The sequence below is a fragment of the Python bivittatus genome, unplaced genomic scaffold (assembly GCF_059951505.1).
Source record: "Python bivittatus isolate LINGU-HERP-01145 unplaced genomic scaffold, Pbiv_v1 ctg000480_np1212, whole genome shotgun sequence".
Classification (NCBI taxonomy): Eukaryota; Metazoa; Chordata; class Lepidosauria; order Squamata; family Pythonidae; genus Python; species Python bivittatus.
In genome coordinates, this window is record NW_028277075.1 from 22,311,070 (window position 1) to 22,326,754 (window position 15,685).

The 15,685-nt window shown below is 36.3% G+C and overlaps 2 protein-coding genes across 3 annotated transcripts in view; one reads left to right on the top strand and one right to left on the bottom strand.

Annotated features, from left to right (window-relative positions):
- The window catches only part of RYR3 (ryanodine receptor 3), a 256,028-nt gene extending 242,439 nt beyond the window's left edge, over positions 1 to 13,589 (top strand). The window contains exons 99-104 of the mRNA XM_088145058.1: positions 5,144 to 5,278; positions 7,116 to 7,272; positions 7,709 to 7,773; positions 7,901 to 8,001; positions 9,178 to 9,229; positions 13,494 to 13,589. Of these exons, the coding sequence (XP_088001184.1) occupies positions 5,144 to 5,278; positions 7,116 to 7,272; positions 7,709 to 7,773; positions 7,901 to 8,001; positions 9,178 to 9,229; positions 13,494 to 13,589 (606 nt within the window). The remainder of the gene's footprint in view (positions 1 to 5,143; positions 5,279 to 7,115; positions 7,273 to 7,708; positions 7,774 to 7,900; positions 8,002 to 9,177; positions 9,230 to 13,493) is intronic.
- An 847-nt stretch (positions 13,590 to 14,436) lies between these two features.
- AVEN (apoptosis and caspase activation inhibitor) overlaps positions 14,437 to 15,685 on the bottom strand; it is a 122,217-nt gene continuing 120,968 nt past the window's right edge. For both annotated transcript variants that reach the window (XM_088145434.1, XM_088145433.1), the window contains one exon: positions 14,437 to 14,868. In XM_088145434.1, coding sequence (XP_088001560.1) covers positions 14,750 to 14,868 — 119 coding nt within the window. In that variant the 3' untranslated portion in view covers positions 14,437 to 14,749. The remainder of the gene's footprint in view (positions 14,869 to 15,685) is intronic.

Below are 15,685 nucleotides of genomic sequence, written 5' to 3' on the forward strand. Positions count from 1 at the left end.
ACTGTGGAAAGTGCTCAGAAAAATGGGAATCCCAGAATATCTCATTGTTTTCATGAGAAATGTATATACAGGTCAGGAAGCCACAGTTTAGACAGAACATGGTGAAACAGACTGGCTCCAGGCTGGCAAAGGAGTATGACAAAGCTGCATACTCTCCCCTTATTTATTCTACCTATATGCAGAATACAGTGGAACCTCGGGTTACGAACGCTTCTGTTCACGAACTTTTCGGGTGATGACCAGCTCCAGCCGCAAAATTTTGCTTTGGTTGGCGAACTCCGCCTTGGGTTACGAACAGGATCCGCGGCCATTTTCCCTCCCGTGACCTGGTCTGCGGCCATTTTCTCGCCCCTGACACGTGGTCCGCGGCCATTTTTCCGCCCCTGACACGTGGTCTGCAGCCATTTTTCCGCCCCTGACAAGTGGTCGTAGGGAGGGGGACTCTCCCTGAAAGCAATAGCCGCCTCCCTGTCCTCCATGCCAGAATGGATTAACGGTAATTACATTGAACCTTATGGGAAAATTTGCTTCGGGTCGCAACCAATTCGGGTCGCGACCAGAGTCACGGAACGAATTAAGTTCGTAAACCGAGGTTCCACTGTATATATTAAGGGAAACTGGATTGGAAGATCAGTGTGGTTTTAAAATTGGAGGAAGAAACTTCAATAACCTGTGCTATGCTAATGACACTACCCTGATAGCTAAAAATGGAAAGGATCTGCAAGCCCTAGTACTAAAAGTCAAAGAGCACAGTGAAAAAAATGAGACTAAAATTAAATATAAAGAAGACCAAACTAATGACAACAGGTAAAACAACCAGCCTTAGAATTGATAATGAAGATATCAAAGTGGTGGATGGCTTCTGCCTTTTGGGATCAACCATTAACAGTAAAGTAAAAAGCAGTCAAGAAATACGCCACAGACTAGCACTGAGTAGAGCAGCCATGAAGGCCTTGGAAAATATATTCAAATGCTGTGATGTGTCTATACCTACAAAAATCAGAATTGTGCAAAGCCATGGTATTCCCTGTGACACTGTATGGAAGCAAAACCTGGACTTTAAAGAAGCAGGATAGGAAGAGTATTGATACTTTTGAATGTTGGTGTTGGAGAAGACTCCTGAGAATATTGTGGGCATCCAAGAAAACAAACTGATCAATCAGTGAACAAATCAACCCAGAATTCTCACTCAAGGCACAAATGACCAGGCTCAAATGATCATACTTGGGATACATTATGCGAAGACTCAACTCTCTAATGCTGAGAAAGGTAGAAGGAAAGAGAAGAAGAGGATGACCAGCAGCAAGGTGGATGGACTCAGTTACAGAAACAATTAGTGCACCGTTGGGTGACATGAAAGAACAGGTTAGGGATAGATTCTCTTAGAGAAAATCTATCTATGTGGTCGTTAGGAGTTGAAAACAATTTGATGGCACATAATCAATCAATCAGATGTACCTGGGCACTGTCCCTATAAGGTATTTTAACCTGCTGGTCTTTGGCTGTAATAAAGCATACCTATCTAATAGACTTGAGAACTGTATTTAAGATCTCTACCAAACAAATTTTGGTGTCTTCTTAAGGCAAATGCAACTTGAAAGGGTGATCTGGTGAGATGACTCCCAAAATTTGAATATAAATACAATTCATACCAAAGGAAAGAAGCAATAAAAAGGGAAATGAGTTGACAGTGAGTTTAAAAGAGCCATACCTGTTCAGATGGTATCTACTATCTCCCACTAACCCAAGAAGATGTGAGGCAGATTTTTCAAAGAGGCATGGAGTAGTAGGGATAGGGAATATATATTCTCCTGACATCTGCTTGGTATTTAAGTCTGCTAAGCCTGATCTTCCAGGAAAGATTTACAAGAGCCTTGAAAATCATTTGTTAATTACCAAGAAGCTAGCATAGTTATCATGACAAAAGTCTTGATAACTAACCTTATCCTACTTTGTTGATTGGATAACTTGTTTAGTATATTGTGGGAATACTGTAGGTATAATGTGTCTTGATTTCAGCAAACCATTTGAAAAAGCACTTTATGACTTTCTGATTAGCAAGATAGTTTTGTGCAGGCTGCATGGCATGACAATTAAGTGGGTAAATAGCTGGCTTGAAACTCATACTGAAAGTTCATCAGACTAATGCTCATCGGCTGAGAGCAAGTTTTGAGTGGAGTATTATAAGATTCAGTTCTGGATCTTCCACATTTTAATGACTTGGGTGGAATCATTTGAGTGAACAGGAAGAGCTGTTAACTCTGAGGAGTTCACAAGCAGGAAGAGAGAAGAGTGAACAAAGAAGCATTGTCTTCTGAAGGATTATGTGCTGAGTTGTGGGGGCTGAAAAGATCATGTCTTGAAGAACTGCTGATGGCCAGGACTGTGTCCTGAGAGTTGATTGTGAGTGATTGGTTGACTAGTTCCTTCTGAATGTAATGTAAGGCCGCCTAGTTCCAGGAAGCAAGCCTCTGAGTAAGCCAATGTGGAAAGCTAATAGGTATTTGCCCTGGGAGTTAAACAGTTATACCATAGAAGATAGAAATAAATTTGAAAACATTCTGGTTTGGCTGGAGAAATGGTCTGCAAGTAATAGATTGAAATTTAACAGAGATAACTGAAATACTTCACTTAGGAAGCAAAAATTAAATCATGAGTTACCTATCTTGGTAGAAGTATTTTCAAAGAAGATCTTGGAATAGTAGTTGATTGCAGACTGAATATGACAGCAGTGTGATGCTGCTGCAAAAAAGGCAAGTGCAGATTATAACTGAACGTTAGGAAAAAGAAAACCCTTCTAAACAAAAAAAGCAGTTTGACAGTGGAACTACATACCAAAGTGGGCATCTCTTCCCTGGACATCTCTTCCCCATGTTCAGTGGGGCCATTTGCTTGGGCTGATTTAATTTTAATTTCTGCACTAAGCAAAGGATTGGACTCCATGGTCTAAATAGCCGTTTCAACTCTATGATTTTAGGAGGCAGAGAGAAAGTTGAACAAATCTGAGAGGGACAGAAAATTGGTGCAACAGTTGAAAGGATTGAAAATAGAAATGAAATTTAATAGAGATAAATTAAAGTTACAGATCAAATCAAATTCAAATTCAAATCAAATCAAATTCAAATTCAAATCAAAGTATAGAATGAGGGACATCTATCTTAACGATAGCATTTATTCTAAGTTAACACACACACACACACCCCCGTTAAGTATTGTGCCCATAGAGGATTCAGAGAAACTGGAACAGGGCAACAAGGATGATCAAGGATGTATATATTATGGAAAGAAGCTGAAAGAATTAGGAATGTTTTAGCTTCAGAAGAGAATACCTATTGTGCAGAAGATGGAACAAATAACTGTAAGTTACAGGAAGATAGGTTCAGATTGAAATAATTACCCGGAAAGATGACAGGCTCTCCTTTACTGTATGTTTTTCAGACATCTGCTGGGGATGCTTTAATTGGGATTCTTGCACAGAGCAAGGAGTTGGATTGAATTGCCTAAATTGCCCCCTCCAATTCTATCATTCTGTATTAGAAAGAGGAGACAGCACCACTAAAATGCTTCCATTTGGCAGCTCTGGTTAAAAGTGCAGCAGTGCTAGGATCCTTTAATGAAACTACCGCATCATTCCACTTTGTTGTTTAAAAAGGCAAAGCCTGGAAATTAGAATAATGCTGTAGTGGAGGTCAGTGCCTAATTATCTGTTTTTCCACTGTACTCCTGGAACATTCAAGATGTGGAAATTCCTATCTGCCAAGTCACTACTCAACTAGCTAACCCAGGAGAGTACATATAAATTGACCAAAACAATGACACAATCATCCTGAACCATAGGGAATTAACTGGACAGAATATCACTAGGGAACCTGTCATAAACACATGTGTATTTGGAGTATCTAATTCCATCGTATATCATTTTGCATTATTCACTGAATCAGCTTTAACTCAGTTCAGAATTTACCTTGTCTTGTTTGTTCAGATAAATCTATTTGCCTTTTCTACCTAGAAGGCATTGCCTCTTCATAATGTGACCACTGAGGCAAAGGCCAGAGTAATTACCTTAAATGTGTGTATTCCTTCTTTTCCTTCATAAAATCTCACAGATCCATTTGACAAAGCTTATAAATGTGTTCAATCGAGCATGGCTACAGCTTCTCTTATGACTATACTGCGTGGCACATGAAGGTTGAGGAGAGAGACCAATTGTTCCATGCATCACCACATGGTTAGATTATTAAATCTGATGAACCAAAGACACATGAGAGCCATTCTTTTCCACAGGAGAGCTATACAGACCCTTCTTCTTTTCATAAACTAGGTTTCTGGGTTGGCACAGTAATAGGTATTCCTGACACTATACAATAAGCACAGCTGTCTGTTCTATTTAGTATAAGCACTAAAATATCCTATGTGTGCTAAAGGATTACAAATAAATTTCAGAATTAAATACAAACTCATTCATTTAGATTATTTGTACAAAGCATTCAAAAGAGTTACTGCATAATCATGGGGCAACAGCTTGGAGCAACTTGTACAGCAGCCCTAGAACCTTTGCTAGACGCAGCTGCTTTAAAGATTCAAAGACAGATGCTTTGTTCATACTCCTGGGCATTATAAATGCTTTGCAAATGAATGCTTATTTAATGAAGAATATTTTACAATGTTCTACATGTCCTTTGTATATTGTTACTAGGATTCTGGAAGCATCTGCTCCCTCAGCCCTGGGGCACATAAATAGAGGAGTTTATGGAAAGCTTTTGGTCTTTTGAATCAATGGTTTAGCTCCAGCTGGTTAGCCCCTTTCAGGCAAGCGGTAGGATATTTATGAAAGCCTAAATATGGCTGTTGTGTGGAGAAACTCAATGGAATGGTGGTCTATTCTATATGAACATTTGAAAGACAATTATGAAGCAGTTGGAAAAACTTAAAAGTATGTAGATTGGTTTAAGCAGCCCAATGCAGTGTAAACTCAAATCTTGGTTGTCTTAATAATTTTTGAATGACATAATGTTCCAAATACTCCAGCCTCATAGTTAGAGGAAATCAATTTTTTTATACTGCATGCAAAATTTTCAGTTCTTAATTGTTGTTTCTTCTCTACAAACCCATTCATCATTTATTTTGTATTGCAAATATATAGCTCGTGTTAACTGTTGGACTCTTGGCTGTGGTGGTATATCTTTACACGGTTGTGGCATTCAATTTCTTCCGGAAATTTTATAACAAGAGTGAAGATGAGGATGAGCCAGACATGAAGTGTGATGATATGATGACTGTAAGTTCTAGAACAACGGAGTGAAGTTAAGATTAACACTATTTATTATCAAGAGAACAACAGGAAGGCCCTGTTACTTACAAGCTATCAACTGTACAAATTCAACAAACCTTGTCAGTGACAATATTACTATTAGAATGTAGTCTGGGTAGTAAAATTGTAATTATAACCCTTGGTGCTACAATATTTCAATTAATCAGAATCTAAAACATTTATTAACTGAAGACCGTTGTAAGGCTACATTATACAAATAACATTATTAATGATTTAAACATAATACTTTCTTGAAGCCCATTCCCTGAAAACCTGTCTGTTCCTGATTTTTGCTGTGCCCCTTAGCATGCACTATGACTCCTGGGGATATCCCATTGGGATAGGACCTTTCCTTAGAACAGCCCAGTGGCAACCAAGCAAGGTTCATTCCAGACTTCCTTTGCTGTTGTTGTTTTTGACCTATCTATCTAAACTACTTAGGTAAGGCTTGGTCAAAACAGTTTGAAGAGTATTTCCATCCATGGCTTCAGTGACTTTTTTCTTTCTCTGGGTGAAAGAGCCAAATAATAATATACCTTGAAGTTAGAACAACTTAAATCTCATAGACTGCTTTGAGCGGTGCATAGTTCATCAGCTGTCTTAATTTTTAGGTTTCATTTCATCTTTCTTTCAATAAACATTTTAGTTACCTTACCTAATATAGTTTTTTCAGATATTTATTTTTATTTATTTATGTATCAAATTTGTCACTGTCCATCTCATTAAAACGACTCTGGGCGGTTTACAAAGTATTTAAATTAATTAAACTACAGTGTATAATTATCCTGAATAAATAGAAAATAAATAAAATCCAAAAATAGATGTTAAATTGGCAGGAGCTTGGGGAGCGTCATCAAGGCACCAGCCAGCCCCAGGATTGGGTAAGATGCTTGTCACCCCACACAAGCTGGCAGAGCCAGGTCTTTAACTCTTTCTGGAAAGCCAGGAGGAGAATATTCCAAACGGGGTTGGGGGGCAACAGCAGAGAAGGGTTTCCTGCTGGATATATTTAAATATATATATATATATATATATATATATATATATATATATATATATATATAAAATATTTATATGTACATTAAATGCATATATAGGTATGTGAGTGGGACAGTGTGAGAAGTTATCCACAGGGTGAGAAAAGCAGAGTATGTTAAGGGTGTAGAGGACAGGGATCTGTGTATATGTCTTTGTTGCACACATAAAAGTTTGTGTGGGCATGCATACACAGGAGTGTCCCCTAGTACTCGACTGGTAACTGATTATATACTCAGGACCAGAAATATATAAGAAAACCAAAATTGCCCTGCAATACATAAGAAAACTAAGCTTTGACTTTTAAATTCTACTTTAGTCATCTATTTTTCCAGAAAAAAATTAAGAATAAAATTAATTAAGAACAAATATAAATACAATATACTTTCTCAGTTAAAAGCAGGTTATTAAAACATCAGGTAGCATAAGGTAGCAAGGAAGCAATTCCACTGAAAGAAGCTAAAATTAGATTTGATTACAAATGTGTAGTTGGATTAACTGCAAAAGATAGACAATATTCTCTTCTGCAGTAACCCTAATAGTATTTCAAAATTTAGCATAACAACTGGAATTTTTCATGTGCAAGCTTGAAATAAATGCATGCAGTATAAGGCAAGGGTAGTGAATTTTAGTCTTAGCATTTCTGCAGCATATTTTAAATATTATGAGATTAATTCCATGTTCTAAAATATGATATAAGTAATGACCTTAAAAATGTTTCAAAGTAGTTTGATTTTTTTCATGAACTGTAGTAAATTCTTCCTTTTAGTGTTACTTGTTCCATATGTATGTCGGGGTACGAGCAGGTGGCGGCATAGGAGATGAAATTGAAGACCCTGCAGGAGACCCTTATGAAATATATCGAATTGTTTTTGATATCACATTTTTCTTCTTTGTCATCGTTATCCTACTGGCCATCATTCAAGGTTTGTTATTGTTAAGGTTCCTGGAGTTTACTAATGCTTTGTACTGCAAGCCTTTAAAAAAATTCATACACATTTGTGTATCACAGCCCCTCTTGACAGCAATTTCCAGAGTTTAACTATGCACTGTGTCGAGCACTTCCTTTTGTCAGACTTTAATCTCTCTGCATTTAGGCTTCATTGATAAACTTGAATTCTAATATAGGAAGAAGGAATGAATAGTTTTCCCTACACATGCTGCCATGCCAAAAATAAATTTATATGCCTCTATTGTCATCCTTTAATTTGCCTTCTAAGCTCTTCTCCCTTTTTTGGAGCAGGGGGAGAGGGAGAGTTGCTTAAGCTCCTGCTAAAAATTTTACTCTTTTCTGTGCCTGTTCTAGCAGTACAGTATCCCTTTTGACATCACAACTGTATACAATATTCTTTCAAATAACAGGTCTTATTATTGATGCCTTTGGTGAACTGAGAGATCAGCAAGAGCAGGTCAAAGAAGATATGGAGGTAAGAACATGATTGTATTGAGTTGGTTTTTCAGTAAATTAAGAGAAAAAACATTGTAACAAATTGTAAGACTAGATTAAATCATAATGTATGAATTATTTTGCTAATATTTTTATTTGATTTCTAGACCAAATGTTTTATTTGTGGAATTGGTAATGATTATTTTGATACGACTCCACATGGCTTTGAAATGCATACTTTACAAGAGCACAATTTGGCCAACTACTTGTAAGTAAATGCATGTTCTGCTTTATTAATGCACATTTCTTTAGAAATGATTCTTAGCGGTATTATCGGGTTAGTCCAGGCTCACAGCACAATGCTAGGAATATCTACCCAGAAGGGAGCTCCATGAGTCTTACTCCCAAATCAGTGTGTTACACTCCTGTACCCCCAGACTCAGGGGTCTGTCAGTGTTGGTTATGGAGCTGCTAGTGATCCCATATGACAGCTAAAGCTGTACCTTTCTCACAATTCCACTGCATGGGTCTGCTGGTGGGGGTACCAAACAGAGCTTATCAGAGGGGAACTAGCAGTAGACCCTGAAACTATAGCCAGAGTCAGTTTCAGGGTCACCGAAGGAAAACAAACAAATGAACAAAAATCCCAACCATTGTTCCCACCTCATGCCTGCTCAGAGCAAGCTGGCAAGCTTTGGAGAAGGACGGACTCCAGAACAGGAGTGCTCTGTCAATCTCTAGACCAGTATTTCTCAAACTTGTCAACTTTAAGAGGTGTGGATTTCAACCATGCTGGCTGGGGAATTCTGGAAGTTGAAATCCACACCTCTTAAAGTTACCAAGTTTGAGAAACACTGCTCTAAATGTACAGTAACACTCATCAACTTTATCAAAGAGGAGAGACATCATCTTTGGAAAGATAACAGTATGAGCCATCAGAGGTTTTGGCAGCAGGAAAATTAATACTTCTCCAAGGCAAATTTTGCCTCAGAACCATTTGGCATAGGGGCCTGTCATACTTCTTCCTTGAAATGCAAATGTAAAATATAAGGTACTTTTTAAAAAAATTGTTCATGAAAGAAAAAACACAGAATCAGTCACAAACAAAATATTGTGAATAACTGAACAGGTACTAGCATCAGCAGCTTCACATTAGTTTTTTTTACTAGTCTTTTTGTTGGTTTATTTTTTTTCTAAATGCTTTCTTGATGAGGATGTCTACTTTTTTGGACTGGGAATTCACAAGCAGAGATTTTTACATACACCAAGCAATTTTACAAATGTAAAATATTTCACTACTCTAATATCAGCATTCAACTACTTCTAAGGCCCTATGAAATGAATAATGAAACATTTTTAAAAGCTATTGTTTCACATTTTTTTACACTGAAAGAATTATAGATACCACAAAAACATCATGTGTAGTTTCATATTCTTTTTCCAGGTTCTTTTTGATGTATCTCATTAATAAGGATGAAACTGAGCACACTGGGCAGGTAAAGCATTAATTGATTATTCATTTTATAAATGTGTAAGTGAAAGAAGGAAAAGAAAACATTTCACAAAACATACTTTATATTTTAATCAACATTCTCTTATACATATACTAATGTCACATCATACAGTTAAATGATTAACATTAAAGTCAGTTGACTTAGCAAGAAAAAAAAATACATAGACTAATATATGCAGTTTCAAAAGTACTCCATTTGGGACCACCAGTGATAAAGTAAATGTTCAAATATAGTAGGACAGGTAACTTTAGAACTAATAAAGAATAGGTGTCTTTCCACCTTCTATTGGTTTGTAATCATAAAATAATGACATATTTATTTCTGTTGTCCTCCTATTAATTCCCAAAACATTGGAATATAATTGGAAAGATGATGAGTACCTACAGAAACAAATGTATCTTACATAACAAAACTAGCATGCAAAGTACCCCCCCCCAAAAAGGAACCTCTATGGTACAAGAGCATATTGTTTAAATAAATGTAGCATTTTGAGCACAACTCCATAAATTAGGTGCATCCATCAATTTCTTCCTGAAAAGATAGCCAGGTGGGCAATATACATAAAATAACATCAAATGAATTACAATGTGTGTATGTGTGTGTATACAGTGGGGCAAAAAAGTATTTAGTCAGCCACCAATTGTGCAAGTTCTCCCACTTAAAAAGATGAGAGAGGCCTGTAATTTTCATCATAGGTATACCTCAACTATGAGAGACAAAATGGGAGAAAAAATCCAGAAAATCATATTGTCTGATTTTTAAAGAATCTATTTGCAAATCATGGTGGAAAATAAGTATTTGGTCAATATCAAAAGTTCATCTCAATACTTTGTTATATATCCTTTGTTGGCAATGACAGAGGTCAAACGTTTTCTGTAAGTCTTCACAAGGTTTTCACACACTGTTGCTGGTATTTTGGCCCATTCCTCCATGCAGATCTCCTCTAGAGCAGTGATGTTTTGGGGCTGTCGCTGGGCAACATGGACTTTCAACTCCCTCCAAAGGTTTTCCATGGGGTTGAGATCTGGAGACTGGCTAGGCCACTCCAGGACCTTGAAATGCTTCTTACGAAGCCACTCCTTCGTTGCCCGGGCGGTGTGTTTGGGATCATTGTCATGCTGAAAGACCCAGCCATGTTTCATCTTCAATGCCCTTGCTGATGGAAGGAGGTGTTCACTCAAAATCTCATGATACATGGCCCCATTCATTCTTTCCTTTACACAGATCAGTCGTCCTGGTCCCTTTGCAGAAAAACAGCCCCAAAGCATGATGTTTCCACCCCCATGCTTCACAGTAGGTATGGTGTTCTTTGGATGCAACTCAGCATTCTCTCTCCTCCAAACACGACAAGTTGAGTTTAGACCAAAACGTTCTACTTTGGTTTCATCTGACCATATGACATTCTCCCAATCCTCTTCTGGATCATCCAAATGCTCTCTAGCAAACTTCAGACAGGCCCAGACATGTACTGGCTTAAGCAGGGGGACACGTCTGGCACTGCAGGATTTGATTCCCTGGCAGCGTAGTGTGTTAATGATGGTAGCCTTTGTTACTTTGGTCCCAGCTCTCTGCAGGTCATTCACTGGGTCCCCCCATGTGGTTCTGGGATTTTTGCTCACAGTTCTTGTGATCATTTTGACCCCACGGGGTGAGATCTTGCATGGAGCCCCAGATCAAGGGAGATTATCAGTGGTCTTGTATGTCTTCCACTTTCTAATTATTGCTCCCACAGTTGATTTCTTCACACCAAGCTGCTTGCCTATTGCAGATCCAGTGTTCCCAGCCTGGTACAGGTCTACAATTTTGTTTCTGGTGTCCTTCAACAGCTCCTTGGTCTTGACCACAGTGGAGTTTGGAGTGTGACTGTTTGAGGTTGTGGACAGGTGTCTTTTATACTGATAACAAGGTCAAACAGGTGCCATTACTACAGGTAACGAGTGGAAGACAGAGGAGCCTCTTAAAGAAGTAGTTACAGGTCTGAGAGAGCCAGAGATCTTGCTTGTTTGTAGGTGACCAAATACTTATTTTCCACCATGATTTGCAAATAAATTCTTTACAAATCAGACAATGTGATTTTCTGGATTTTTTCCCCCATTTTGTCTCTCATAGGTGAGGTATACCTATGATGAAAATTACAGGCCTCTCTCATCTTTTTAAGTGGGAGAACTTGCACAATTGGTGGCTGACTAAATACTTTTTTGCCCCACTGTATATATATAAAACTTTTATTAAGGATTTTAATTACAATAGTAAAATCTAATAAACTAAAAAAGAAAGAAAAATAGAAAGTGAAAAGTGCAAAAGGAGAAAAAACTTAGACAATAGAAAGAAAAAAAGTAATAAAGTAAAGCAAGATAAAAGAAATATATAAAGAAGTGAGTTCCAACCTGCATGACAAGTATAAACAATTTTTGTAACTCTTCACCCTCTTAGTTTACAACCAATGATGTCTTCATCCCATATCCCATCTCTTATCTATAGACAAATCCATAAAGCATCATCTTTTCAGTCCTAGTTTCAGCAGAAAATCCATTAAGGGTTATCAGAAATAACAACATATCTTATTTTAACCTTAATCAAATAAACCAACTTTATATTCCTTCCTTTTACTTCTAACAGTCTTAATCTTTAGTCCATTCAACTAATGTCATAGAATTTGATTTCTTTTCATTTCTTCTTTGTCCCTTCTCACAACATTCTTCAAAGATTTAACAAGTTTCTTTTGTAAATCCAATATAAAAAATTATCCAGGCCACTCTTAGTTTATTATTTGTATTTCCCTTTTGATTTTTAAAACATCAACTGGTTTCTTTTGTATGTCCAGTGAGATGATTTTTCCATCATTCTTGTAGCCTGTTATTTGTAGATCCACTTTTCATGCCATCTCTGTCTTGTCCAATAAAACTTGTTCCTCATCTGCCATTTCTTCTGTAACATCTTTTGGATACAGTATATCCATAGAAGCAAACATCGCTATTGACATTGTTGATATTAACTTCTGATTCAATTTTTCAAAAGCGTCCTTCAGTATTTTCAATGTTATTATGTTTTGTGTCATTTTATAAGTCTCTGTTAATGAGGCTTGTGTATTTTTCTCCTTTAGCTAAAATCTTTAGTTCCCTCTAATGTCCAACTTTTAAAAATACTTATTTTTATTTTATCTTGCAGAAGTCCAAACAAATCTCTTTCCCATGGGAAGGAGTCTTTATAACTAATTCCAAAATCTTATTCCAAATTTATCTGGACCCTTAATTTATTACTTTCTAAGTTCAAAGTCTTTAGCTTTTTGCTGCTTATTTCAATTTTTAAAAATTCTTAAGATTAAAATTTTCTTTCATTAAGGATTGAAGACAAACTCACCTGGCATTTTCAGACTTGTGGATCCAAAACTCTCTAATAGCTTAAAAGTAGTTAACAATTTCCCAACGTGATTAGAAGTTTGTGAACTTAATATCCTTTAAAAGGCGCCAACTGGAGGTGCGAGCAAGATGGTTATTCCCACAGTCTTGCAGCACTCAAAACCTGCTGGGGACCACTGTCTTGTGGTCTCTTCTCAAGGAGCAATTGTTCGAAGCACATGTGGACAATCTCCTGTCCTCTCTTTGTCCAGAGAGGTTCAAAGAGCCAGTCTACTCACCGGCTCTTCATTCTTTGCTGCAGTCATTGGCTCCATTTTTTGTGGAGCCGTCTTCAGTCCTCCATTTCTTTATCCAGAAGCAAATTAATTATAATTTTAATCTATAAACATATGGCACGTAGATGTTTAAACAGTCTTCAATTGACATTCATGTACTGGATACTGCAGTTCTTTATTCTATGCCTTCTCCTGAACATTTAATTTAGCATATTCTAACAACTGTTTATGAACTGTTATTATAGGTTTATTATTTTGTAAAGAAAATGTTGTTCTGTCACCTCATATTAAAGCAGGTTGGCTGCCAGCCTATATCTAGATGTGAAATGCATTTATCTGAAGTTATCACTACTTTTTTAGCAAATGATAGTAATGTTGTAACATATAACAAAAATATATCCTCTAAGATTAATAACTGAACTATTAATTGACCAGACAGGTTCACCAACAGAAAGATTGCTTGCTATTTTCAGGTAGTATATAATTCCCACTTGATGTTTCTAATAGGGAAAATGTCCATTCGTTAATCTGAGCGAAAAATATGACTTACTGTACAAAAATATTTCTTTTCTGTAATAAATCTTTTGAAAAATATGTGTCCTGTATTTTTAGGAGTCATATGTATGGAAAATGTACCAAGAAAGATGTTGGGATTTCTTCCCAGCTGGAGACTGCTTCCGTAAACAGTATGAAGATCAGCTTGGATAAAAATACCAACAAAGTTACTACATTCAATGTAAACAAAAATAAAATTCTTACAGATTAGTGGCATAATATACCTATTGCTTATGTTTGACCTCTAAGTAAATAAACAAGTTTGTTCAGTTTTGAATTGATCTAGATTAGCTTTTTGTACCTGGCAGAAACAGGCTCTGCATTATTTGGATTTCAGTTTGTTTGTTTTTAAGTGAGGCAGAGCAAAAAGTAATGTTTAAACATTTCAGTTCAGTACGTTAATTCAGGAATCATTACTTGTTTTTAATCAGTCCTTTAGGATATAGGAAATAATGTAGTTGAAAGGGCTATATCATAGTTTTGCAATTGAAGACTTTGAATGTCAGGTGACAATGACTTAATCATGGACTCATATGGTGAACTCAATATTTCAATCAGCCTTGTTTTTCCCTGTGCCATTTCTTAGTGTAACAATATAGATAGAACGTTTTTAACTATTCAGTGCTTAAAATTTTCAAATACTTTATTCTAAAATCTAATTAAGTGCCTTAACTCTTTCCAGATTTAGCTATGCAAAGTACTTTTTTTAAAATGTTAGTCTTTTAGATTGACATTTTTGTTATTTGACTGTGTTGCTTTCCAGTCTTACCGTATGAGATACTTGAAATTTAGTCATATACTTGTTACAAAACTGCTTACTACATGCAGCTGGTTAAAAAAAACTGTCTCACAACTGTGCAGAATTAAACTAGTGATTAGTTGTAATGTTAATGCATTTTTCTTCAAATAAAAATACCTACTGCAATAAAGAATTTGCAAAACAAAACTGAATGTTATATTTCATTGTGTTATTGATGTCATACCAAAACATAACTCACAATTGTACCTGCAAGCGAAATTTATTTTATTTGTTTATCGCACAGAATCTAACGAGCCTTTTATACATTTGCAACTTAGGTTTCCTTTTATTATGCTCTATAAAAACTTCAAATTAATATTGTTAAATTTCTTTAGCTAATGAAATCCAGAGAACTGCAAATACACAAGTAGCATTATTAAGCTTCAAGACTAGGCAGTCACCCTGATTAAATATTTGTAAACATATTTTACAATTAGGAATTGTCATCTTAAATTATTTTCACATACTTGTATTTATTTATTTATTTATTGTTATGATAAACAAAACATAGGTTTTAGGAGATCATGCTATCTAACCAGTCCTCCAGTTCTTCTTCAGTAATATTTTTGGTTGTAACTTCTTGTAGTTGAGAAGTTGAGCAAATTTCTTCAGTTCTATCTGGTTCTAAATGATCTGTCAAAAGAAAAGCCAGAAATTAAACAATTACTTTCTGGAAAGAAAAGGCAAGGGAAATGATAAATATCCTGAGAGCCAACTACGAAAAAGTGCCACTATCTAATCTCTGCAAAATGAAGATTTTTTCAGAAAGAAAATGGGTGGAAGTATGCCTCCATTAACAGTAACCAAAGAAAGCCTCACCCAATTAATAACAAGCTGCAAAAACTACTGGCTCTGTAAAGAGGTCACAGGTGGTCTAACTTCTCATTCATACATTTTAAGATAGAGAATCTACTACAAGAATTGTCTCTCAGATGATCAAGAATCCATAGCTTGATAGGCCATTGATAAAGCAGAAAGGCCAAGGTTTGGTATAATATAAAATTACATGGAAAGTAGGCCTGTTGTCTTCGCTAAAAAAAATCTCCATCCTGTCCAAGGAACACATTTGGAGAAACATGTAAAGCAATTATTAAAGAATCTATATTTCACACTAATGGTGATGGGGCTTAGTTATAATCATGGTCAAACTGTATTGAGGCTTCCTTCACATCCAGAGAGAGGGAGGGAGGGAGGGAGGGAGGGGAGGGAGGATATATAAAGTTTAAAAATGGGCTACCCTATTCCCTTAAAATGCCATTTCCAAATTTCAACTGAACAGCCATTGCAAGTTCAGCAGAAAGAAAGTGGAGAGAAGTAAACATATGTATCCCTTTAAGATAATGTGGCTTCTGCCAATTTTTAAAATCTACACACACATTTCTGTTCTTTGGGTTTGGAAAATCCTGCCTCCAGACTATCCTTTGAAGCCCAGATCTCAATCCATAAAATA